General features: G+C 48.3%; 2 protein-coding genes across 2 annotated transcripts in view; one reads left to right on the top strand and one right to left on the bottom strand.

Moving 5' to 3' along the window:
• Window positions 1–24,996, top strand: part of LOC308457810 (uncharacterized protein) — a 238,705-nt gene extending 213,709 nt beyond the window's left edge. The window contains exons 86-88 of the mRNA XM_080971981.1: window positions 6,111–6,293; window positions 17,580–17,750; window positions 24,840–24,996. Coding sequence (XP_080828107.1) covers window positions 6,111–6,293; window positions 17,580–17,750; window positions 24,840–24,847 — 362 coding nt within the window. The 3' untranslated portion in view covers window positions 24,848–24,996. The remainder of the gene's footprint in view (window positions 1–6,110; window positions 6,294–17,579; window positions 17,751–24,839) is intronic.
• On the bottom strand, window positions 1,279–4,224 carry LOC308486297 (tigger transposable element-derived protein 1-like). The gene is made up of 2 exons (XM_081022998.1): window positions 4,209–4,224; window positions 1,279–3,299 (listed from the first exon to the last, which is right to left on the bottom strand). Exon 2 carries the CDS (start codon window positions 3,114–3,116, stop codon window positions 1,413–1,415), a length of 1,704 nt encoding a protein of 567 aa, XP_080879124.1. The 5' UTR covers window positions 3,117–3,299; window positions 4,209–4,224; the 3' UTR covers window positions 1,279–1,412.
• Window positions 24,997–26,054: the final 1,058 nt, after the last annotated feature.

Genomic DNA, 26,054 nt, shown 5'->3' with positions numbered 1-26,054 from the left:
GCTGCACACAACCTCTCCCTGCCGGAGGGGTTGCGCGCAGCTATGGAGCAAGCCAAGGAAGCGAACGGGATGGATCCCGCTCGCTGTTTTGGCTTCCCCTTTAGCCCCGTGCAGCCTCTCCTTGCCGGAGGGGTTGCGCGCTGCTATGGCACAAGCCTGCATTCGCTCCATAGGACGCACACACATTTCCCCTCAATTTTTGGAGGGGAAAAACTGCGTCCAATAGAGCGAAAAATACGGTACTTGCAGCCAAGGCAAATTTTGCAACCTATGCAGTAATACAGTGGTACCTCAGTTTAAGTACAGTGGTACCTCGGGTTACATACGCTTCAGGTTACAGACTCCGCTAACCCAGAAATAGTACTTCAGGTTAAGAACTTTGCTTCAGGATGAGAACAGAAATTGTGCTCTGGTGGCGCGGCGGCAGCGGGAGGCCCCATTAGCTAAAGTGGTGCTTCAGGTTAAGAACAGTTTCAGGTTAAGTACAGACCTCCGGAACGAATTAAGTACTTAACCCGAGGTACTTAACCTGAAACTGTTCTTAACCTGAAGCACCACTTTAGCTAATGGGGCCTCCCGCTGCCGCCGTGCCACCGGAGCCCGATTTCTGGTCTTATCCTGAAGCAAGGTTCTTAACATGAAGCACTATTTCTGGGTTAGCAGAGTCTGTAACCTGAAGCGTATGTAACCTGAAGCATATGTAACCTGAGGTAGAACTGTAAATACATTATTGCCAGCCAGCAAAATAGAGATTTTGGATGGATGCTTGAAGGGTTTGTGAGAGCATGCATAGAAGCTATCCTATTGTGCAAAGTTAAAATTGGCTATTTGTTCTCCTTCCACTTTTGCCTCTAACCTCACCCACCGCCGGCTTCTCAATTTGATCCTTTTACATGGTTTCGTAAGTTTTTGTGGTATTTTATGCATTGTGACTTGCCGTTATTTTTATTGATTATACTTCAGTAATTCTTTATTGTAACTGATATGTGTGAACTGTTTAATTATTATTATTTGCTGATACTTAATTTTACTGTCCATTATTATATTCTAATGGGTTGCCGAATATCGCTGCGTTTGATATAAGTTGTCAGTTTTAAAGTTACTGTGGCTTCTTTGTACAGTGGTGCCTCACAAGACGAAATTAATTCGTTCCGCGAGTTTTTTCATCTAGCGAATTTTTCGTCTTGCGAAGCACGGTTTCCCATAGGAATGCATTGAAATTCAATTAATGCATTCCTATGGTCAAAAAAAGTCCAATCAAAGCCAAATTTGGTACAACAATAGTTTATTAACTGCTCTTTAAAGTCACACATACTTTAAAGAGCATATCAAAAACTGAAGGAACAATAAATTAAGTTTCTAAACATGACAGGAAAAACATTTAAAAATCAAAAAAGGGTACATTACATTTTCTAAGACTCTGGGGGACCACTCGAAGAAGGTTCCTCTTCCACTCTTTGCTTCTTGCTGAGGAACCTGTCCATGGTCTGCTGCTTCATCCGCCTTTTCAGCAGCTCCCTGAGAGGCAACATGACCGTCGTATCAAAAGTGTTCGCTTGGTCATGTGCCACGTGCTTGTTAGGGTGGTGCCGCTCTGCAAAAGCCTGCACCTCCTTCCACTTCTGGCAAATGTCCCTCAGTTCTTTGGAGGACGGCCGTTCCTCAGTTGCTTCCTCCTCTTCCAGCGAGGCCTGCTCCTGCGCAACCTCTGACTGCAGTTCAACCAGCTCCTGGGTGGTCAGCTCGTGGTCGTGCTCCTCCACCAGCTCGCAGACGTCCTCCTCTGTGACCTCCAGGCCCTTGGTCCTCCCCAAGGCAACAATGTCCTGCACCACTGTCGACTCTGGTGCATCAGAGTCACTTGGTGCCACACAGTCCGGCCACAGGCTGCGCCAAGTGCAATTCAAATTTCTCTGGCTGATCCCGTTCCAGGCCGTGGTGATCATCTTCAAGCAGGTGATGATGTCGAAGTGGTCCTTCCAGAATTCCCGCAGGGTGATGGTGGTGCAATCAGTCACCTCGAAGCATCGCCTGAAAAGCTCCTTGGTGTAGAGTTTCTTGAAATTGGCGATGACCTGCTGATCCATCAGCTGGAGCAGTGGCGTGGTGTTAGGCGGCAGGAACATGATGTTGATGAAGCTGAACTCCTCCAACAAGTCCACCTCAAGGCCTTTAGGATGAGCAGGAGCATTGTCCATCAGAAGCAAAGCCTTCAGCGGCAGGTCGTTGTCCAGCAGGTACTGTTTGACAGCAGGGCCAAAAGCAAGATTGACCCAGTCCACAAACAGCACACGTGTGACCCAAGCCTTGCTGTTGGATCGCCACATGACACTCAGCCGCTCCTTGTCGACCTTGTGTTTCTTGAAGGCCCGTGGGTTCTCCGAGTGGTACACCAGCAGGGGCTTGATCTTCAGGTCGCCGCTTGCGTTGGCACAGAAGAGCAGGGTCAGACGGTCCTTCATGGGCTTGTGGCCAGGCAACTTGGCCTCTTCCTGTGTGAGGAAAGTCCTTTTGGGCATCCTCTTCCAAAACAGCCCGGTCTCGTCGCAGTTGAAGACCTGCTGTGGAACGTAGCCCTCCGTCTTCACAACCTCCAGGAACTCCAAGGCAAAGTCTTCAGCCGCAGGAACATCAGAACTGGCAGCCTCTCCATGCCTGACCACACTGTGGATTCCAGATCTTGCCTTGAACCGGTCAAACCAGCCTCTGCTTGCCTTGAAGACTTCTGGCTCGCCTGAGGTTCCTGGCTGTTCCCGGATGAGGTCTGCGTGCAAGGCCTTGGCCTTCTCACAAATGACGGCCTCAGTCACTGTGTCCCCTGCACGCTGCTTCTCTTCTAACCAGATGAGCAGCAACTTCTCGACCTCCTCCAGAACAGCTGGGCGGTTCTTCACGATCCTGGTGACTCCCTTGGCTGCATCAGTCGCAAGGATCTTCTCCCTCATCTTCAGGATGGTCCCGATGGTCGATGGGTTCCTGCCATACTCCCTGGCGAGGTCTGTCACACGCATTCCACCGTCGTGCTTCCAGATGATCTCCTTCTTCATTTCCAGCGTCACCTTCTCCTTCTTCCTCTCGCCGGCCTCCGCAGCAGCAGCAGTCTTCTTGGGTCCCATGGCAGCACAGCTCTTACCTTCGTAAACTCAGAAAAAGAAAAAAAAAATCAGCAATTCAAACCCAGAACCAAGTCCTTGAATTCCAAACACCCAACCCAAAATCCAAAAACCCCAAAAAAAGTTTTAAAAGTTTAACTTACGAAATGGCTGCAAATCACCAAAGTCTTCAAAATCCTCAAATGGCTGCAAAAGAAGTTTTGGGAAAGCTTTAAAAATCACCAAAGTCTTCAAAAACCTCAACTGTTCCCCCAGCCCCTCCCCAACTGTTGCAAACCCCTCCCCAACTGTTCCCCCATCCACCCAGCACACAGAAATTCAAAACCCAGAAATTTTTTCAAAAAACAACAACATGGCCCAGTGGTCACAGAAAATCATAAAAATGCAGAAAAAAACACACAAGCTTTCAGATTCTTGCAAACCCCTCCCCAGCTGTTCCCCCAGCCACCCAGCACACAGAAATTCAAAACCCAGAAATTTTTTCAAAAAAACAACAACATGGCCCAATGGTCACAGAAAACCACAAAAATTCAAAAAACCCCACACAAGCTCCCAGATTCTTGCAAACCCCTCCCCAGCTGTTCCCCAAGCCACCCAGCACACAGAAATTCAAAACCCAGATTTTTTTTCAAAAAAAAACAACATGCCCCAATGGTCACAGAAAACCATAAAAATTCAAAAAAACAACAACACAAGCTCCCAGATTCTTGCAAACCCCTCCCCAGCTGTTCCCCCATCCACCCAGCACACAGAAATTCAAAACCCAGAAATTCTTTCAAAAAAAAACAACATGCCCCAATGGTCACAGAAAACCATAAAAATTCAAAAAAAAACCCCACACAAGCTCCCAGATTCTTGCAAACCCCTCCCCAGCTGTTCCCCCAGCCACCCAGCACTCAGAAATTCAAAACCCAGAAAATTTTTTCAAAAAAGACCAACATGGCCCAATGGTCACAGAAAATCATAAAAATGCAGAAAAAACCACACAAGCTCCCAGATTCTTGCAAACCTCTCCCCAACACCAAGTCCTTGAATTCTAAACACCCCAACCCAAAATCCAAAAAACCCAAAAAAAGTTTTAAAAGTTTAACTTACCAAACAGCTGCAAAAGAAGTTTTGGAAAAGCTTCAAAAATTCAGCAAACTCTTTAAAAAGCTCAAAAAGGCCACCACACCGCGTGCAATGTGTTGCTCCTCGAGGTCAAGTCGCAACTGCACCTCTTCCAGCAATGCACCCTGGGTTTTAACGGTTTTACGAAAAAGGAAACAAACTTGCAAGATGTTTTCGTCTTGCGAAGCAAGCCCATAGGGAAATTCGTCTTGCGAAGCAACTCAAAAACGAAAAAACCTTTCGTCTTGCGAGTTTTTCGTCTTGCGAGGCATTCGTCTTGCGGGGCACCACTGTATTGGATCAGATTGTTATTAGGTGTGTGATCTTTACTGCCGATCTTGTTGTTTCTTAAGCTTGTAAACCGGTTTACATATAGTAATATATAGAAAGGCAGTATACAAATTGTTAAGTTGTGGGTGAACATATCAGACGACACAGTGATTCTTCAAACAGCTCTTGTTTATTCAGAGGCCAGAACAGAACTGAACTGAAGGGTTCAGCCAGCCTGCTTATATAGAGCTCCAGTACAACGTAACTGTAACAACTTTCTGTAACTATCCAATCACTGAACGTCACTTTCGATCCCTTATTTGCATATGTGGACCTGAACTATCTACAGTATCCCCCTGCTGGCCCAGGGTGAGAGCTTCAGTACATAACACAAATTATAAGTGAAATGAAATGTGGCCCCCAGCAAATTGCCTGGAAGGAAATACGAACCTCAGCCTGGGGAAAAGGGCCTCCTTGGGCCTACTGTATTGCCCTCAGAGCCAAACAAGGAAATGGAGGGTGTTAAGAAACTTTTTGAAACTACTCTTTCCCAAAGTACTGTGTCAAACAAATCTGTCTTTTTCTCTTCCCTTTATCACAGCTTGTGCCGGTGAGTTGGAAACAGGGAGCACGATGCTGTTCCAAGGGATAAGTATGACATTTCTAAACTTTCAGGGAGGTTTAGTTTCAAATAGGTAGCTGCAAGAGGCAGAAATGTCTCATAATAATAATAATAATAATAATAATAATAATAATAATATTGTGCGAGTACTTGGAGCTCGCAAAGCTGACAGATGCAAAATAAAAATTTAAATAATAATAATAATCTGACTGGATTTCCGCAGCCACTCTAGGCGGCTTGCAGCGCATTAAAAATTGCAAAACATTAGACATTTTTAAAAATTCCCATACAGGGAAGCGATTGATGGTGACAATGGTGGTGATTATATTGATTGGATTTCTTATCCGCCCTTCCCCGTAAAGTTCCCAGCGTGGATTGTAGCTATATAAAAACGCAACATTGAAATTAGTTTTAAAAATTTGCAATGAGAAAAATAGGTTGGATCCTAAATATGCATGCACACTCTCACACACACACACACACACACCCCCCTGGTGTCAAGGTCAGAGTAAATAATAATAATAATAAATTTTTATTTATACCCCACCCTTCCTAGTTCAAAAACTGGGCTCAGGGCGGCTAACAACAAATTTAGAACACTTTAAAACACTTAATTATAAAAGCAGCATAAAATACAGTATAAAAACATGAATAACAATAAAATTCAAAAATCAAAAATCAATTAGATAATCCCCAGGGCTAGCTGGCTGAATTGGTCCTACTTGGGCCAGCGAGGAGGCCAGGGGAGAAGAGGTATGTCTTCTGCATACGGCAAATCTATAACAGTTAAGGTGCCAGACACACCTCTATAGGAATTTCACATCTTAGGGGCTGTCACAGAGAAGGCCCTCTCCAGAGCCACCACCCTTGGGTGGTGGAACGACCAAGAGGGCTTCCTCTGCCGATCTTAGCACCCAAGAGGGTCTGTATTGATACAGATATTTGAGGCCTAAGTCTTGTCCTCTCTCCCTCCCTCTCATTTTCCTTTCAAACAGGCAAAAACTTCCACCTGGCAAATAGATTGGCAGACCCCGATGCTGATTACCTGGCAGATGCCCAAGAGACAGAGAAAAGGTCTCTGCTGCCTGAAGGTCTGGCAGAGCAAGGATTATTTGGTGAAGTACAGAACAGGACCAACGCAGGTGTGCTGCTGAGAGAATCTGTGCCACCTCTGGCAGGTAAATCTTTTTTCTTCCCTAAGATGCTCGTTTGGCAACTTGGAAGACATTTTTCCTGGCACTCAGTGGCAGGCATGAAATGCACTCCCAAAAGCAGCCATGTGGGGTGGGCAGGGAAATCCTAATTTTGCCCGGGGAGCTAGAGAGTGATGGATCTTTAACTCCACTTAAAGCTGGCCACAGTGGAAGATGCTGGAATCATATTTTGCTGTAAGTCCAATTGATGGCTCGATTGAGAGATGGATGGATGAAGGGATGGATAGATAAATAATGGGTGGCTCGTGCCTTTTGGATAATGGTAAGGAAGAAGATCACTGCAGATCAGATGGTGACAGCAGTCACGAAATTAAAAGATGCCTGCTTCTTGGGAGAAAAGCGATGACAAACCTAGACGGCATCTTAAAAAGCAGAGACATCACCTTGCCAGCAAAGGTCAGTATAGTTCAAGCTATGGTTTTCCCAGTAGTGATGTATGGAAGTGAGAGCTGGACCATAAAGAAGGCTGATCGTCGAAGAATGGATGCTTTTGAATTCTGGTGCTGGAGGAAACTCTTGAGAGTGCTATGGACTGCAAGAAGATCAAGCCTATCCATTCTGAAGGAAATCAGCCCTGAGTGCTCACTGGAAGGACAGATCCTGAAGCTGAGGCTCCAATAGTTTGGCCACCTCATGAGAAGAGAAGACTCCCTGGAAAAGACCCTGATGTTGGGAAAGATGGAGGGCACAAGGAGAAGGGGATGACAGATGATGAGATGGTGGGACAGTGTTCTCGAAGAGACCAGCATGAGTTTGACCAAACTGCGGGAGGCAGTGGAAGACAGGCATGCCTGGCGTGCTCTGGTCCAGGGGGTCACGAAGAGTCGGACACGACTAAACGACTAAACATCAGCAACAAAAGGCAGAAGACAGGTATCAGTATCAGGTGGCACCAACAATGACAGACAGAGCCACCTTGTGACTGGTTTTAGGAAACATAGTTGATTGATGGTTGATTGATTGTTTAATTTCTATGCCGCTTAATATAGGGTTGCCATTTTTCAAAAAGTGGAGATTTGGACTTTTGGGGGCAAAATTATTGAGTGGTTTTTTTTTTTTAGTTTTGCCAAAAGTTGCTGAGCTTTCTTTGTGAAATCTCAAAAATAATGATGAGTTTTTGAGCTATGAATTCGCCAAAATCTTACACATCGGCTGCCATACATCTGAATTTTCCTGGACATTTCCGTGATTTCCGCCCTGACACTTTTTCCAAGGGCTGAATACCAGCTATGTCTGGAAATTCCAGACATATGGCAATATATATTAAATGTATTTAAGTGGTGCACAGAAAACTAAAGCAATAACAGACAACTTAAACAAAATGTTAAAAAAATACAGTTATATATACGAATGTTACATTAATACAACGTTACTAATATCTGCCATGGATGCTTTAGCTGAGATTCCTGCATTGCAGGGGTTGGACTAGATGACCCTCGGGGTCCCTTCCAACCCTACAATTCTATGATGATTCTCTCTCCCCATGAGACCGCAACTGGCAGGGAATGCCCCATTTCCCTTAATGCACCAGCCTCTGCTGATAAATAAGAGTGCATAGAAGGATTGGTTTATGTGGACTTAACATGAACTGTAGCTACAGTATGTTGATCACATTGTGCTATTTTGTAACCAACATTTTGGTCACTGGTGCTAGAGATTCAGTCATAAGAAGAGCTTGGCTGTTGGATCAGACCAAAAGTCCAGCATCCCATTTCCGGCAGTGACCAACCAACCACATGCCCTAAAGCAGCGGTTCTCAACCTGTGGGTCCCCAGATGTTGTTGGACTACAACTCCCATCATCCCTGAGCTCTGGCCTTGCTAGCTAGGGGTGATGGGAGTTGTAGTTCAACAACATCTGGGGACCCACAGGTTGAGAAAGACTATAAAGGGAAGCCCAGAATCGTGGCCGTGAAGGCCCTAGCTCTCTCCCGTTCCTGGCATCTGATATTCAGTGGCATATGGTTCAGGGTACCAAAATAGAAGTTAAAAAAGTAAAGGACCTGGATGGTTAAGTCCAGTCAAAGGCAACTACGGGGTGTGGGGCTCATCTCACTTCAGGCTGAGGGAACCGGCGTTTGTCCACAGACAGCTTTCCAAGCCATGACTAGACCGCTTCTGGCATAACGGGACACTGTGACGGAAACCAGAGTGCATGGAAATGCCATTTACCTTCCCACCACAGTGGTACCTATTTATCCTCTTGTACTGGTGTGCTTTCGAACTGCTTTAAGCAGAGGCTTGACAACCATATGTCAGGAGTGCTCTGATGGTGTTTCCTGCTTGGCAGGGGGTTGGACTCGATGGCCCTTGTGGTCTCTTCCAACTCTATGATTCTATGATTCTATGATTCTATGATTCTATGCTAGGTTGGCAGGAGCTGGGACAGAGCAAGGGGAGCTCACCTCGTCGTGGGGATTCGAACTGCTGACCTTCTGATCAGCAAGCCCAAGAGGCTCAGTGGTTTGGACCACAGCGCCACCTGCGTCCCTCTAAAGAGAGCCTGTGGCTCAGTGGTTGGGCTTCTGCCTGGCTTGCAGCAGGTCCCGGGTAGGGCTAGGAAAATACTAACCCAGGAATTAAAGGCATCAAAGGAAACCGGATAGATATGTGTGAGGGACCGAGGGGGTCCAGGCTGACCAAAGATGGTAGTGGAGAAGCAAATGTCACTGGCAGAAGTAACAACGGAAATTGGGACTCAGTAGAAGAAGGGAGAGGGACACGGGTGGCACTGTGGGTTAAACTACAGAACCTAGGGCTTGCCGATCAGAAGGTTGGCGGTTCAAATCCCCACGACAGGGTGAGGTCCCGTAGCTCGATCCCTGCTCCTGCCAACCTAGCAGTTCGAAAGCACGTCAAAGATAAATAGGTACCACTCCGGTGGGAAGGTAAACTGCGTTTCCGTGCGCTGCTCTGGTTCACCAGAAGCGGCTAAGTCATACTGGCCGCATGACCCGGAAGCTGGCTCCCTCTGCCAATAAAGCAAGATGAGCGCCGCAACCCCAGAGTTGGCCACGACTGGACCTAACAGTCAGGGGTCCCTTTAGCTTTACCTTTTTAGAAGAAGGGAGAGCCCTTTGATGTCCTATACTTCCTCATTGCAGTGGCACAATAAGCTAGATGGGTTGCTGATTGTCCTTTTTATTGAGATTCCTGCTCCTTTTCTTAAAAGCAGTACTTCAGGCACTGGAAACCTGGGGTGTTTTAATTCAGGTTTAGTAGCGGGAGAGAGAAAGCGAGTGCAGGAAACGCAACAGGCGCTAAGGAAAATGAAATTAAGGTTAACACTCGCCTCCCCGCCTGCGCCTAACAGCCCAAGTCCTCCACATCCCTGTTGTTGACCCTCCAAGGTTTTTCCAATTAGAAGCTGCCTTGACCCAGACCCACATACCACCTGGGTGCGCAGAATTCAAAGCATTGCTTCCCTTCCTATGGCGAAGGAATGCAGCCTCCTTTTGCAGAGTGGAAAGGGGGCAAGCTAAGCCTGTTGCCCTGATGGAAGTGTCAAGAATTCAGCTCCCAATTCCAGGGGGTTTGGATGCCCAGGGATCCTGGCACATGATATTCAGACTGAGAGATGAGATGATGTTCCAGAGCACAGGTGTGCCATGCAACAAAATTATACAGCATCATCTCCTGGTGTCATGTTTTCATTTTGTTTGTATTTTTGCAAGTGTTTCCCACATGTCATGGATGCAAAAATAGTGCATTAGTAGCGGATTTATACTGGAACGTCCACACACGTCATTGAAGATAGTTCTGCGATACATCCCCTATGTTACAGCGTTAGGGACGCGGGTGGCGCTGTGGCCTAAACCACTGAGCCTCTTGGGCTTGCTGATCGGAAGGTCGGCGGTTCGATTCCCTGTGACGGAGTGAGCTCCCGTTGCTCTGGTCAGGTTCAAGATGCTGTTTTTGACCTTTAAAGCCCTTTGTGACTTAGGGCCCTCGTATTTATGGGACTGCCTCTCCTGGTATGCCCCGCAGAGGACCTGAAGGTCCACGAACAACCATAGTTTAGAGGTCCCGGGCCCTAAGGAAGTCAGATTATCCTCCACCAGGCCCAGGGCCTTTTCAGTGATGGCTCCGACCTGGTGGAATGCTCTGTCCCATGAGACCAGGGCCCTGCTGGATTTAACTTCCTTCCACAGGACCTGTAAGACAGAGCTATTCCACCTGGCTTTCAATTTGAACTTAGCCTGATCTTTTATTCCCCTTCCTTCCCTCCCCCTCACCTTTTTATGAAGATTACCCACTCTGGGATCCCACAGCTAATTCTCCCCTGGTCTCCTCGCTGGCCCAAATAGGACCAAATTAGCCAGCTAGCCCTGGTAATCATCTAATGTTTGTTGGATGGATTTTACCCCTAAATTGATTTTTGAATTCTGAATTTACACGTTTTATACTGTATTTTATGCTGTTTTTTGTTGTATCAATTAAGTGTTTTAAACTTGTTGTTAGCCGCCCTGAGCCCGGTTTTCTGAACCAGGAAGGGCGGGGTATAAATAAAAATTTATTCTTCTTCTTTATTATTCTGTCCCAGCTCCTGCCAACCTAGCAGTTCAAAAGCACACCAGTGCAAGTAGATAAATAGGTACCACTCCGGCGGGAAGGTAAGTGCTGTTTCCGTGCGCTCTGGCACTCGTCACTGTCCTCCGTGAGTGTCTGGAGGCAGTTGGAGGATGGATGGCGGCTAACAGATTGAGGTTGAATCCTGACAAGACAGAAGTACTGTTTTGGGGGGACAGGAGGCGGGCAGGTGTGAAGGATTCCCTGGTCCTGAATGGGGTAACTGTGCCCCTGAAGGACCAGGTGCGCAGCCTGGGAGTCATTTTGGACTCACAGCTGTCCATGGAGGCACAGGTCAAATCTGTATCCAGGGCAGCTGTTTACCATCTCCATCTGGTACACAGGATGAGACCCTATCTGCCTGCAGACTGTCTCGCCAGAGTGGTGCATGCTCTGGTTATCTCCCGCTTGGACTACTGCAATGCTCTCTACGTGGGGCTACCTTTGAAGGTGACCCGGAAACTACAACTAATCCAGAATGCGGCAGCTAGACTGGTGACTGGGAGCGGCCGCCGAGACCATATAACACCAGTCTTAAAAGACCTACATTGGCTCCCAGTACGTTTCCGAGCACAATTCAAAGTGTTGGTGCTGACCTTTAAAGCCCTAAACGGCCTCGGTCCAGTATATCTGAAGGAGCGTCTCCTCCCCCATCGTTCTGCCCGGACACTGAGGTCCAGCGCCGAGGGCCTTCTGGCGGTTCCCTCACTGCGAGAGGCCAAGTTACAGGGAACCAGGCAGAGGGCCTTCTCGGTAGTGGCACCCGCCCTGTGGAATGCCCTCCCATCAGATGTCAAAGCGATAAACAACTACCTGACATTCAGAAGACATCTGAAGGCAGCCCTGTTCAGGGAATGTTCAGGGAAGTTTTTAATATGTGACATTTTAGTGTATTTTTCATCTTTGTTGGAAGCCGCCCAGAGTGGCTGGGGAAACCCAGCCAGATGGGCGGGGTACAAATAATAAATTATTATATTATTATTATTATTATTATTATCCATGCGCCAGTAGTGGTTTAGTCATTCTGGCCACATGACCCGGAAAACTGTCTGTGGACAAACGCCGGCTCCCTCGGCCTGAAAGCAAGATGAGCGCCGCAACCCCATAGTCGCCTTTGACTGGACTTAACCATCCAGGGGTCCTTTACCTTTACCTTTATGTTACAGCATTGTTTTCATCGGGAAGGGCAATCTGGCACTGCAGCACAACCCAAAGCAGGACAAAAACAGGTAAACAAGAATATTTTCAGTGAAAAGAAGTTACGTGCTTTCAGCTGGAAGTTGCAGGGCATGCATCAACTGGAAAGAAAACAATATATCTATCAGGATTAGGTGTGATCATCCCAATAACATCATGAGCGCACATATAATTAAAGGTAAAGGTAAAGGGATCCCTGACCATTAGGTCCAGTCGTGGCCGACTCTGGGGTTGCGGCGCTCATCTCGCTTTACTGGCCAAGGGAGCTGGCGTACAGCTTCTGGGTCATGTGGCTAGCATGACTAAGCCACTTTTGGCGGACCAGAGCAGCGCACGGAAACGCTGTTTACCTTCCCGCCGGAGCGGTACCTATTTATCTACTTGCACTTTGACGTGCTTTCAAACTGCTAGGTTGGCAGGAGCAGGGACCGAGCAACGGGAGCTCACCCCGTCGCAGGGATTCGAACCGCCGACCTTCTGATCGGCAAGCCCAAGAGGCTCTGTGGTTTAACCCACAGCACACATATCATTAAGAATGCAAAATAAAGAGGGCGTCTGAGTGCTCATGCGATGGAACGCTTTCCCATCAAAGAATTCCCCCGCATATAGAGAACTAGCTTGTCAGGGGCAAGGGTTCTAGCCACCTGACCTGCTAGATTTATAGATACGGGGCATTTTTACCATGTAAGAGCTTGCAGTCCAGACTGCAGATAGTTTCGCCACCTCCATGAGAATTAAGCCCATTGTTTATTGCTAACTCTCAAGGCTTCCACTAAGCTGGACTTTCAAGTCGTCTCTGCTACTTGCCATTAGCAACGGGTTCAAAGAGGCGCTCGTGTGGAATCTGATCAAGTGGGGGGAACCTACCTAATTCACACATTCCGGAAAAGTACGTAAAACGAAATGCCACCGTCCGTTGAAATCTGCACTTCTCTGAATTTTGCAAGGTCGTTTCTCCGGTCGAGTGATATTTATGAAAACGTGCAGATGTGTGCATTAGAAGGCATAGATCCGCGAATGTGACTTACCAAAAAATGCATTCTGCTAGGGGAAATTGCTTTGCAAAAAATGTGCGGACAGATTTTTGCAAGGACTAAAAAAAAATAAAATAAAGTGATGTGGAAATATGGAGACTTGACTTTAAGATAGGAAAACAGAGAAACAGAAGCTGACCAATTCCCCCATTCCTTCCTTCTCTCCATCCTAACAAGGACAGTTTTTGAGCCCTGGGGGCTTGAAGGGGGTGGACTGTTGCAGGCCTACATGCGATTGACCCTCAGCTCGCCATCCCATTAGTGGCCGGCAGCCGGGCTTATAAATAGCTCTTCCCCAGCGATGAGCGCAGATAGCAAATCTGAATGCTAACAGGATTCTGCCGTCGGGACAGACCCATTCCCTCCTGTTTAGTTTTGGACCCTCTCAGACATACAGATTCCCCCCCCCCCCAGCTCCCTGACATTCACCCCCCGGCCTCCCCCAACACGGCCACCGATTCCCCTCTGACTAACACCCAACCTTTTCGCCTAAGCCGTTAAAAGCCATTAAGTCTCCTTTTTATTGCTCCCGATGCTTCTGCCGCCCGGCGATTGTTTCCGTGACATTTTTATCAAGAGCTCCTCGTACGGCGGGGAGAGGGAGGGGGGTGCGGGCCACGCCGAGCCCGTAGAGATCAATATTTAAATCTCTCAGCAAATTTATTTGCATGCCCTCATTAACCGGCGGATTTCCATTTGCCTCTGCGGCTCCAGGGGATCAGGAGATAATGGATCCGCCTCGGCGCTGGCAGTGGCGAGCACGCCAAGCCCATTACGGGGTGAAAAGCAGCGAATTAAATGGCATTTCGGAGAGTCACTTTCACTAGAGGAAGTGTCCCTGGTAATGGAGCACATGTGGGGCGGGGGAGGGGGGAAGTGGCTTAACCAGCCCCCAAGGGGGGGGGGACCCTGTCTCTTTTCAACAGCGGAGGAAATTGGTGAATATGAAGCTGAGCTTTCGCCTATGGTTGACATCAGCTCAGGGCTAAGTTCTATTTATTTATTTATTTATTTATTTAATACCCTGCCCATCTAGCTGGGTTTCCCGAGCCACTCTGAGTGGCTCCCAACAAATATTTAAAAACACAATAAAACATCAAACATTAAAAACTTCGTTAAACAGGGCTGCCTTCAGATGTCTTCTAAAAGTCAGATACAGTGGTACCTCGGGTTACAGACACTTCGGGTCACAGACGCTTCAGGTTACAGACTCCGCTAACCCAGAAATAGCACCTCGGGTTAAGAACTTTGCTTCAGGATGAGAACGGAAATCGTGCTCTGGCGGCACGGCGGCAGCGAGAGGCCCCATTTGCTAAAGTGGTACCTCAGGTTAAGAACAGTTTCAGGTTAAGTACAGACCTCCGGAACAAATTAAGTACTTAACCCAAGGTACCACTGTAGTTGTTTATTTCCTTGACATCTGGTGGGAGGGCGTTCCACAGGGCGGGTGCCACTACCAAGAAGGCCCTCTGCCTGGTTCCCTGTAACTTGGCTTCTCGCAGTGAGGGAACTGCCAGAAGGCCCTCGGAGCTGGACCTCAGTGTCTGGGCTGAACAATGGGGGTAGAGACACTCCTTCAGGTCTACTGATCCCAGGCCGTTTAGGGCTTTCAAGGTCAGCACCAACACTTTGAATTGTGCTCGGAAACGTACTGGGAGCCAGTGTAGGTCTTTCAGGACCAGTGTTATGTGGTTTCGGCGGCCACTGGTCTAGCTGCCGCATTCAGGATTAGTATAAAGCGCTCTTGCAACAAACTGCCTGTTGACATGAGAGTGGGATTCCTCTTGACAAAGTAAGAACATCAGAAGATGAATAAGGCCAAAAGCGGTCCACATCTGTTCTAGCATCCTGTTCCCAAAGTGGCCCGGAAGCAGAACCGAAACACAGCCCTGTCAAAACATAGCCATCACAGCAAGTTGTCACTGATAGCCTCTGTGAGGTCATACAAACCGCCTTTACAAGCTGCCCAAGTTGGTGGCTGTCGCTGTATCCCATGGATGCGAATTCCATGCACTCATCAAATTGTAGAGTTGGAAGGGACCCCAAGGGTCATCCAGTCCAACCCCCTGCAATGCAGGAATCTCAACTGAAGCACGCCTGACAGATGGCCACTCAACCTCTGCTTGGGAGTTAGAAGGATGCAGGCGCTGCCAAAGGTTCCAGGGTCAACCTGACCTAGATCCAGACTGTGAACCATTTTGGGGGCTTCACACAGGAGAGGGACCGCCTCTCCTGGTATGCCCCGTGGAGGACCCTAAGGTTCATAAATGACAACATTTTGGAGGTCCCCAGGCTCCAGGAGGTTAGATTGGTCTCAGCTAGGGCCAGGGCCTTTTCAGCACTGGCCCCGATGTGGTGGACCGCTCTGTCACAAGAGACTAGGGCCCTGCGGGACTTGACATCTTTCCGCAGGGCCTGCAAGACAGAGCTGTTCCGCCTGGCCTTTGGTTTAGACTCAGTCTGACCCTTATGTTTCCCTCTCCTTAGCGTTTTGATCTATGGGCTACTATTAAAATGAGGCTGCATTTTAAAATTATATTTTAATCTGTATTTTAAATCGGTTTGTGTTTTTTTTAATGGTAATTTTACTGGTGTTAGCCGCCCTGAGCCCAGCTCTGGCCGGGGAGGGCGGGGTATAAATAAAAATTTATTATTATTTATTATTATTATTATTAATTATCGTTTAAAACCATAACTACATGTGAGGTGGGAAAGGAGGCACCTGCATGCAGCCTGCAGACCTCTCTTCCCTCCCTCGCCACCATTCTTCTTAAAAACCTCCAAGGAGGGAGAGTCTACCATCTCCTGTGGGCTAGTCCGTTCCACTGTTGAACGGCTTGCTATCAGAAAGTTCTTCCTGAAGTTTAGTTGGAATCTCCTGTCTTGTAACTTGAAGTCATTAGTTCAAGTCCTACCCCCCAAAGCAGGAGAAATCTCTTCAAATATCTCAGGGGGCTGTCACATAGTACAGTAGCTGCATCAATAGGAGTATAGCATCTAGATCAAGGGAAGTAATAGTGCCACTGTATTCTGCTCTGGTCAGACCTCACCTGGAGTACTGTGTCCAGTTCTGGGCACCACAGTTCAAGAAGGACACTGACAAACTGGAACGTGTGCAGAGGAGGGCAACCAAAATGGTCAAAGGCCTGGAAACGATGCCTTATGAGGAACGGCTAAGGGAGCTGGGCATGTTTAGCCCGGAGAAGAGGAGGTTAAGGGGTGATATGATAGCCATGTTCAAATATATAAAAGGATGTCACATAGAGGAGGGAGAAAGGTTGTTTTCTGCTGCTCCAGAGAAGCGGACACGGAGCAATGGATCCAAAGTACAAGAAAGAAGATTCCACCTAAACATTAGGAAGAACTTCCTGACAGTAAGAGCTGTTCGACAGTGGAATTTGCTGCCCAGGAGTGTGGTGGAGTCTCCTTCTTTGGAGGTCTTTAAGCAGAGGCTTGACAACCATATGTCAGGAGTGCTATGATGGTGTTTCCTGCTTGGCAGGGGGTTGGACTCGATGGCCCTTGATGGGTTGCGGCGCTCATCTCGCTTTCAGGCCGAGGGAGCCAGCGTTTGTCCACAGACAGCTTTCTGGGTTATGTGACCAGCAGGACTAAACCGCTTCTGGCGCAATAGAACACCGAGACGGAAGCCAGAGCGCACGGAAACGCCGTTTACCTTCCCGCCAGAGCGGTACCTATTTATCTACTTGCACTGGTGTGCTTTCGAACTGCTAGGTGGGCAGGAGCTGGGACAGAGCAACAAGAGCTCACCCCGTCGTGCGGATTCAAATCCCCGACCTTCTGATTGGCAAGCCCAAGAGGCTCAGTGGTTTAGACCACAGCGCCACCCGCATCCCCCCTTAGCTGTGACCTAACCAAAATGCATTCCGATTTCTCCACTCTCTTACCCCATCTCTCTGCCCCCCTTCATTCCTCTGTGGTTTCTCATGCACTGAATTTTAGATTGTTACCTCCTTGGGCCAGGGACCTATACAGTCATATCTCATTTTACGTTTGCTTCATGTTACGTTTTTTCAGGTTGTGTCCCGCGGCAACCCGGAAGTACCAGAAAGGGTTACTTCTGGGTTTCGCCGCTCACGCAAGGGCAGACGAGCAAAATGATGTCATGCGCATGCGCAGAAGCAGCAAATCGCAACCTGCGCATGCACAGACGCGCCGCTGCAGGTTGCGTTCCTTTCATGTTGCGAACGGGCCTCCGGAACGGATCCCGTTTGCAACCAGAGGTACCACTGTATTTATAATGCACCAGGCATATCAATGGCACTGGTAGTACCTGGGGTTTTAAAATTGGATTTTCATTTAGCACATTGAGTGTCTCTCTCTCTCTCCCTCTCCCTCTCCCTCTCCCTCTCCCTCTCCTCTCCACCCAAAGTTTCTTGAAGTGATGATGACTTCTCACCCACTCAAGAGCTGTTTGTGGTTCCTTGCAGATCCATGTGCCCTGCCAATGGATGAAGGCTCCTGTCTACGGTACACAGTCCTCTGGTATTACCACCAGGCAGCCAACAACTGCCGGCCTTTTATATTTGGAGGCTGCGGAGGGAACGCCAATCAGTTTCCATCCAAGCAGAAATGCGAGCTGTGGTGCAAGAAGACTACAGGTGAGGTGGCTTTGTGTGCTGGCGAGGCTGTGTCACGGTCCGGTTCACGGGTGATCGAAGTCCCGGCAGGGGATGTCAGGACCGGGGGCAAGATGGCGAGGTGGGAGCAGGAACGGGGGTCCAGAAGCCAGGAGTCAGGAAGCCAAGAGTCCGAGGGTCAGGAAGCAAGGAGTCAAGAAGTCAGGTGTCTGAGGATCAAGAAGCAAGGAGTCACAAAGTCAGGGGTCCAAGCGTCACGAAGCAAGGAGTCAAGAAGTCAGAGGTCCGAGGATCAAGAAGCAAGGAGTCAAGAAGTCAGGGGTCCGAGGATCAAGAAGCAAGGAGTCACAAAGTCAGGGGTCCGAGGATCAAGAAGCAAGGAGTCAAGAAGTCAGGGGTCCGAGGATCAAGAAGCAAGGAGTCAAGAAGTCAGGGGTCCGAGGATCAAGAAGCAAGGAGTTACGAAGTCAGGGATCCAAGGATTGAGAAGCAAGGAGTCAAGAAGTCAGGTGTCCGAGAATCAAGAAGCAAGGAGTCACGAAGTCAGGGATCCAAGGATTGAGAAGCAAGGAGTCAAGAAGTCAGGTGTCCGAGAATCAAGAAGCAAGGAGTTATGAAGTCAGGGGTCCGAGGATCAAGAAGCAAGGAGTCACGAATTCAGGGGTCCGAGGATCAAGAAACAAGGAGTCAAGAAGCCGAGGTTCAAGGCTCAGAAAGCAAGAAGCCAAACACAGCAAGGCAGGAAGCATGTTGCTGTGGCAAAGAGCTGACGGCAAAATGCTGACCTTATATCCCTTCCTGGCTCTTGCCACCAGGTGCAGTGAGTTACCAAGTGGCCTCACCTGTGCGGCCGCGCCTTGCCTCTCCAGAACAAACTTAGGAAGGCCCCAGTCCTGCAAAGTCCTATTGGTCACAGGGCCTGGGTCCTGCACGCACTCCTGACAGGCTGGGACCAAGGGGCATGTGGCTGTTGTGCTCTTCTCACACCGCCCTGCCTGGATCTGAGCCTTGCAAGGCCTTGCAACTGTGTGCCCATCGACCCCCCCCCCCACATCACCCTCTCCAAGCAGCCTTGCAAATCTCAGACTCAGGGAGGGTATCACGTGGCAGGTGCAACAGCCATGTTGTTCGGGGCTGGTGCTGCTTCAGCGGTGGCAGGGGCTGAGGCTGGGGGGGTGGGGGGGCTCCATTTGTCCTCTGCCCCTCACCCAGCCCCCTGCATGAGGGCATGAGCACACACACCCCCGACCCCGGCGGCGTGAAACCCCCATCATGGAATCATGGAATTATACAGTTGGAAGGGAACTTGTTGGCATAGGCTGGTATACAAATTTAAACGGCCTCGGTCCAGTATACCTGAAGGAGCGTCTCCACCCCCATCGTTCTGCCCGGACACTGAGGTCCAGCTCCGAGGGCCTTCTGGCAGTACCCTCACTGTGAGAAGCCAAGTTACAGGGAACCAGGCAGAGGGCCTTCTTAGTAGTGGCACCCACCCTGTGGAATGCCCTCCCACCAGATGTCAAGGAAATAAACAACTATCTAACTTTGGGAACACATCTGAAGGCAGCCCTGTTTAGGGAAGTTTTTAATGTTTGACCTTTTACCATGTTTTTAATATTCTGTTGGGAGCTGCCCAGAGTGGCTGGGGAAACTCAGGCAGATGGGTGGAGTATAAATTATTATTATTATTATTATTATTATTATTATTATTATTAATTTTTTTATCTTCAATGCAAAATTACAACAAAAATTACAAACATTGAATCCAAAATAAAACAGCACAAACAAGGGGGGGGCAAAAGAGAAAAAAGAACACAAAAAAACAAAAACACACAACTTAGAAAGAGTAAAAATTTTGAGGTCTTAGAACAAAGGAAGGAAGTCAATACAGTGGTACCTTGGGTTAAGTACTTAATTTGTTCCAGAAACTGTTCTTAACCTGAAGCACCACTTTAGCTAATGGGGCCTCCTGCTGCCGCCAGAACATGATTTCTGTTCTCATCCTGAAGCAAAGTTCTTAACCTGAAGCACTATTTCTGGGTTAGCGGAGTCTGTAACCTGAAGCGTATGTAACCTGAAGCGTATGTAACCTGAAGCGTCTGTAACCCGATGTACCACTGTATGTGTATATGTATGTAATGATTAGATTGGAATGATGATATGGTTTTATTTGTAGATGGGGGGGGTTAGTATATTATTATTATTATTATTATTATTATTATTATTATTATTACTCCCCAAACATAGAAAGCAGTGCTGAGATGGATGGAGCAGTGCTCTGACTCAGCCTAAGGGAGCTTCTTTTGTTCTTTTTGGGGGAGGCCTGGGAGAGAAGCCCTTCCTGAATTCCCCAAGATCTACTGCCAGCCAGGGTAGACAACAACGCTGACCATGTTCTGACTCAGTGTGAAACAGCTGCCTGTGTCCCAGCCCCAAAGATGGTTCTTCAGAGCCCAGCCAGGCTGCCAGTGCCTCCTAGAAAATATTTCAGATTAAGGGCTGATGCAGGTACCCTATTTTCTCCCGCCTCCACTTCCCCCGTTCCTTGCAAGCCGGTATGTGGCTGTGCGTAAAAACACCTATGCAGAAATTGGATTCAGCTGGCAACGAAGCAGTCCGTTGCTGGCTGATCCTAAACCCCTTTAGCTACTGTTCTGATGAGCTAACCCTCCTCTTTCCAGCTGAGCTGCTGCACCAGCTACGCAGATGCCAGATTGACGCTCTCCACAGTCAGTTTCCTCCCTTCCCACCCACGCCCTCAACGCAAGCAAGAGGAGAATAACATGCAAGAGAAAGGGGAGCTGAGCAAAAGTTCTGAGCAGCTGGGAACTTTTGCAGCTCGCAGTTGCACGCTCCCCTCCCTCACCGAGAAACCTCGTGGATCTCGTTAAAGTGTGCATATAAATAGGTAAAGGTAAAGGGACCCCTGACCATTAGGTCCAGTCGTGACCGACTCTGGGGTTGCGGCGCTCATCTCGCTCTATTGGCCGAGGGAGCCGGCGTATAGCTTCCGGGTCATGTGGCCAGCGTGACTAAGCTGCTTCTGGCGAACCAGAGCAGTGCACGGAAACGCCGTTTACCTTCCCGCCGGAGCGGTATCTATTTATCTACTTGCACTTTGACGTGCTTTCAAACTGCTAGGTGGGCAGGAGCAGGGACCAAGCAATGGGAGCTCACCCCGTCGCGGGGATTCGAACCACCGACCTTCTGATCGGTGGTTTAACCCACAGTGCCACCCGCGTCCCATGTGCATATACAGTGGTACCTCAAGTTATACGCTTCAGGTTACATACGCTTCAGGTTACATACGCTTCAGGTTACAGACTCAGCTAACCCAGAAGTAGTGCTTCAGGGTTAAGAACTTTGCTTCAGGATGAGAACAGAAATCACGTGGCGGTGACGCGGCAGCAGCGGGAGGCCCCATTAGCTAAAGTGGTGCTTCAGGTTAAGAACAGTTTCAGGTTAAGAACGGACCTCCAGGACGAATTAAGTTCTTAACCCGAGGTACCACTGTATATCGCTCCAAATCCTCACAGGTCCTCTCATTCCCCTCTGTTTTTCACTCTGGGCAAAATTTGGTGAAGGGGCAACACTTGTGGGGAAACCACTTCATGATCAATTAGGAGCTGCCTCCTAAATGTTGTGACCCCAATACAAAAGAAGAAGAGACCCCCCCCCCCGAGAGCAGATTGTGGGTCTGCCTAATCCAGGGGTCAGCAAACTTATTCAGCAGGGGGCCGGTCCACTGTCCCTCAGACCTTGTGGGGGGCCTGACTATATTTTGAAAAATAAAAATAAAAAAGAATGAATTCCTATGCCCCACAAATAACCGAGAAATGCATTTTAAATAAAAACACACATTCTACTCAAGTAAAAACACGCTGATTCCTGGACCGCCTGCGGGCCGGATTTAGAAGGCGATTGAGCTGGATCTGGCCTCCCGGGCCTTAGTTTGCCTACCCATGGCCTAATCCCAAAACAGGAAACCTGTAGTTTTCCTAGTATCATTGGATTCCAACTCCTTTCAGCCCTGGCCACTGAATTTCCCAAGTTACAACTTTTTAGTACCCCTCATTTTGGGAGTTTGAAAGTTGAAGAGTTCAACATGCCCTAGTGGTTAGTTTCCAGCTGTAACTTCCTGCTGGGATCCTGTAGCTTTTCATCCTGCACACATTCCAAGGTACGGTTCTTGTCTCGCCGTACCCCCTGCCCAGATGGCAATGGTGCAGAAACACTGGGGAAGCATTGCAGAAAATATAATAATGCAGAATAATGTGTGGGTGGTCCAGTAGAAACCCATTCTCTATGTGCTACCGTCGTGCCTATTACATGTCACACAAGACACCCTCTGTGTGCAGCACCCCTAAAGGTAAAGGACCCCTGGATGTTATGTCCAGTCAAATGTGACTCTGGGGTTGCGGCGCTCATCTCGCTTTCAGGCCGAGGGAGCCAGCGTTTGTCCGCAGACAGTTTTCCGGGTCATGTGGCCAGCAGGACTAAACCGCTACTGGCGCACAGAGCATAGTGACGAGTGCCAGAGCTCACGGAAACACTGTTTACCTTCCTGCCACAGTGGTACCTATTTATCTACTTGCACTGGCATGCTTTCGAACTGCTAGGTTGGCAGGAGCTGGGACAGAGCAACGGGAGCTCACCCCGTTGCGGAGATTCGAACCGCGGACCTTCTGATCGGCAAGTCCTAGGCTCAGTGGTTTAGACCACAGTGCCACCCACGTCCCACACACCTCCCTTCTTCTACTGAGTCCCAATTTCATATGTTACTTCTGCCAGTGAAATTTGCTTCTCCATCTTTGGGCAGCCTGGACCCCCTCGGTCCCTCACATGAATCTATCCAGTTTCCTTTGCTGCCTTTAATTCCTGGGTAAGGCAGGGAGTCTTTTCCTAGGGACCTGCTACAAGCAAGGCAGAAGCCCAACCACTGAGCCACAGGCCCTTCTCTTTAGAGGGACGCAGGTGGTGCTGTGGTTTCAACCAATGAGCCCCTTGGGCTTGCCAATCAGGACTGTAAAATGAGGCAGCGTGCCTTGTTCCATCAGAGGTGGCTTGGGGACCCGGCCTGATGTTGCAACCTGATGTTATGGTCCTGGACCAGGAATCCTCAGATGTAGGTCAAGGACAAGGACACCCGGACAGTTAAGTCCAGTCAAAGGTGACTATGGGGTTGCAACACTCATATTGCTTTCAGGACGAGGAAGCCGGCGTTTGTCCACAGACAGATTTCCGGGTCATGTGGCCAGCAGGACTAAACCGCTTCTGGCGCAACGGAACACCATGATGGAAACCAGAGCACATGGAAATGCTGTTTACCTTCCCGCCACAGCGGTACCTATTTATCTACTTGCCCTGGCATGCTTTCAAACTGCTAGGTAGGCAGGAGCTGGGACAGAGCAACGGGAGCTCACCCCGTCGCGGGGATTCGAACCCCCAAACTTCTGATCAGTAGGCCCAAGAGGCTCAGTGGTTTAGACCACAGCGCTGTGGGGATGTTTAGGGAGGCAGGAGAGGATATATTATTTTATGATATCCTTCCTAACTTGCGTCAACAAGTTCTATAACTTAGCAGAGTTGTTAAACAACCCCCCTTTTAAATTACACAGCGGTTAGCTAGTTGCAGGCTCATCTGAGCCTCACTATTTAGGATTCCTGGTTTCCCTTTTTATATCCCTCCTAAAAGAATAGACACGACCATCTGGTTAAAGTTAACATAAAACTAGTTTACTTACAATCATCCAGTTCACAATAAGATCCCTGAAGGAAGGCTTAATTTACAGAACAACATATAACTATCGTAAGGGAAATATTCTCAAATGACTGTGACTCAGCAGTCACTTCTCCTAACTCTTAGGAAATCAAATGAAGTACAGTGGTACCTCAGGTTAAGTACTTAATTCGTTCCGGTGGTCCGTTCTTAACCTGAAACTGTTCTTACCCTGAAGCACCACTTTAGCTAATGGGGCCTCCTGCTGCCGCCGCGCCGCCGGACCACGATTTCTGTTCTCATCCTGAAGCAAAGTTCTTAACCCATGGTACTATTTCTGGGTTAACGGAGTCTGTAACCTGAAGTGTATGTAACCTGAAGCGTATGTAACCTGAGGTACCACTGTACAGTGGTGCCCCGCAAGACGAATGCCTCGCAAGACGGAAAACCCGCTAGACGAAAGGGTTTTCCGTTTTGGAGGTGCTTCGCAAAACGAATTTCCTATGTGCTTGCTTCGCAAGACGAAAATGTCTTGCGAGTTCCTGCGGGGTTTTTTTCCTTTCCCCCCCCTTTTTCCCAAGCCGCTAAACCGCTTATCAGCTGATCGGCTAAGCCGCTTATCAGCTGATCGTTAAGCCGCTTATCAGCTGATCGTTAAGCCGCTTAACAGCTGATCGTTAAGCCGTTTAACAGCTGATCGCTAAGCCGCTTATCAGCTGATCGCTAAGCCGCTTATCAGCTGATCGTTAAGCCGCTTAACAGCTGATCGCTAAGCCGCTTAACAGCTGATCGTTAAGCCGCTTATCAGCTGATCGTTAAGCCACTTAACAGCTGATCGCTAAGCCGCTTATCAGCTGATCCGCTAAGCCCGCTAAGCCGCTAATACTGTAGCGCTAATCCGCTAAACCGCTAATGGGCTTGCTTCGCAAGACAAAAAAACCCGCAAGACGAAGAGACTCGCGGAACGGATTCTTTTCGTCTTGCGAGGCACCACTGTACAGGAAGAGCAGAGCTCTGTCCAAAAACAGGCCACACCCACATTAAGTCACATGCAAAGGAAGTCTGTCCAAGCTCAGAAGGAACTAGCAAGTTTTCTCCTGAGTGAAACAAAGCATTCCCCACCATGTGCATTGTAGGAATGTTGTATTTGGCTGCAATATGTTTTTACATCCCGCAAGCGCCACCCGCGTCCCTTAGCACCCCTAAAATTATATTGTCAGTCCCGAATGCATTGCAGATATCACTGTAGGTGGGGACTGAGTTCTTCCGTAAGGATTCAGTGATGCTTCTCATACCAAGATGTTCAAGCAATGAAAGACCTCTCTTCTAGCTGGTTTAAGATATGCTCTTGTTTTCTTTTGTTTCCCTTCCCTTCTGGAAATCTGCCACAGGACGATGACCGGTTGATGGGAACGAGGAAGCAGCACCAACCAGGACTGTACATTTGGGATAGTTGGACAAAGGCCGGATTTTGTTTTTTTGCCACTTACCTGTTCTGTGAACAAGGGAGATACCACTTGGGGGAGAAATAAATCCATTGGGAAATGAGTTTCTGTTTCTTTGCTTGGAAGATGGTAACCTTGTTGTAAACAAAAATTGCCCTTTCCCCTTATGGGGTATCCAAGAGCCCATATAGAGTCCTTACATAGGTTCCCAGATTGGTAGGAGAAAATAACAGAGGCCAACCAGAGAATATTGAGAAGCAAAGTAGCTAATAAGCTTGATCTTTATTGATCTGTTGCAACAGGGTGCTCCCCTCACCCGCAGGAGAGAGGAGGGACCTAGAAAAATGGCGTGCAAGGCCTTATATGGACTTTTGAAATTGCCACCCTGTAGACCACCCCCAGAAACATCATACATAATCACAGAAGGGGTGTAACCTAAGACCATCCCTCAGATACATCACACCTACATCACAGAAAAGGCAGTCTAAAACAGAAATTTGAATATTGTTTTTCTCCTGTTGTTGTTTATCTCCTGTCTGGCAGGTTACTTGATTGGATTGCCTGGGGAGCCTGGCCATTCTTTTGTAGTGATAAATACTTAGTTCCTGGGCCAGGTCACAGGCTCACACCCTATTCAAACACAGACATACCCTTAAGACAGGATTTGTGAAGGAAAAGACAACGGGGAGGCTTTTCCATTTTCCTTTGACCTTGCAGAGAAAACATTTGGTCAGTTTGGGACAGACTGGGAATCAAAATGGTTCCAGGTCAGTCTTCCTGTGCTGATCTATGTATGTGCTTGGTTGGTACACTTATGAACATTTAACATATGTCTAAGACCATAAAATTCCTATTACAACATCCATAAGGACATTAGAAGAGATGTGCCGGTTGAGATCAAAGGCCCATCTAGCACAGCAACCTGTTTTCACAGTGGCCAACGAGATGCCCCAACAGGACCTGAGCACACAACATACTCCCCTGCCCCGAGTTCCTGCGGGGTAAACTTCTGATATTTTTAGAAGTTGTAAATGAAGCTCTCCTGTAGAATGAGTATGTTACGGAAAGATCTAGGTGTGCCGGGCTGCTCAGTCACCCAGCTGGTCGGGCAGAGCCCGCGGGTCCCTGCGGAATAAAGGAAGGAGTCCAGCCACCAACCGG

The sequence above is a fragment of the Podarcis pityusensis genome, assembly GCF_964106645.2.
Source record: "Podarcis pityusensis genome assembly, chromosome: 10".
NCBI classification, from domain to species: domain Eukaryota; kingdom Metazoa; phylum Chordata; class Lepidosauria; order Squamata; family Lacertidae; genus Podarcis; species Podarcis pityusensis.
Note: the sequence above shows the minus strand (reverse complement) of the source record. Positions and strands in the feature narration are given on the sequence as shown.

Bases quoted from the DNA above. Each gene is read 5' to 3' on its own strand.
- LOC308486297 (XM_081022998.1), bottom strand. From the start codon at position 3,116: ATGGGACCCAAGAAGACTGCTGCTGCTGCGGAGGCCGGCGAGAGGAAG.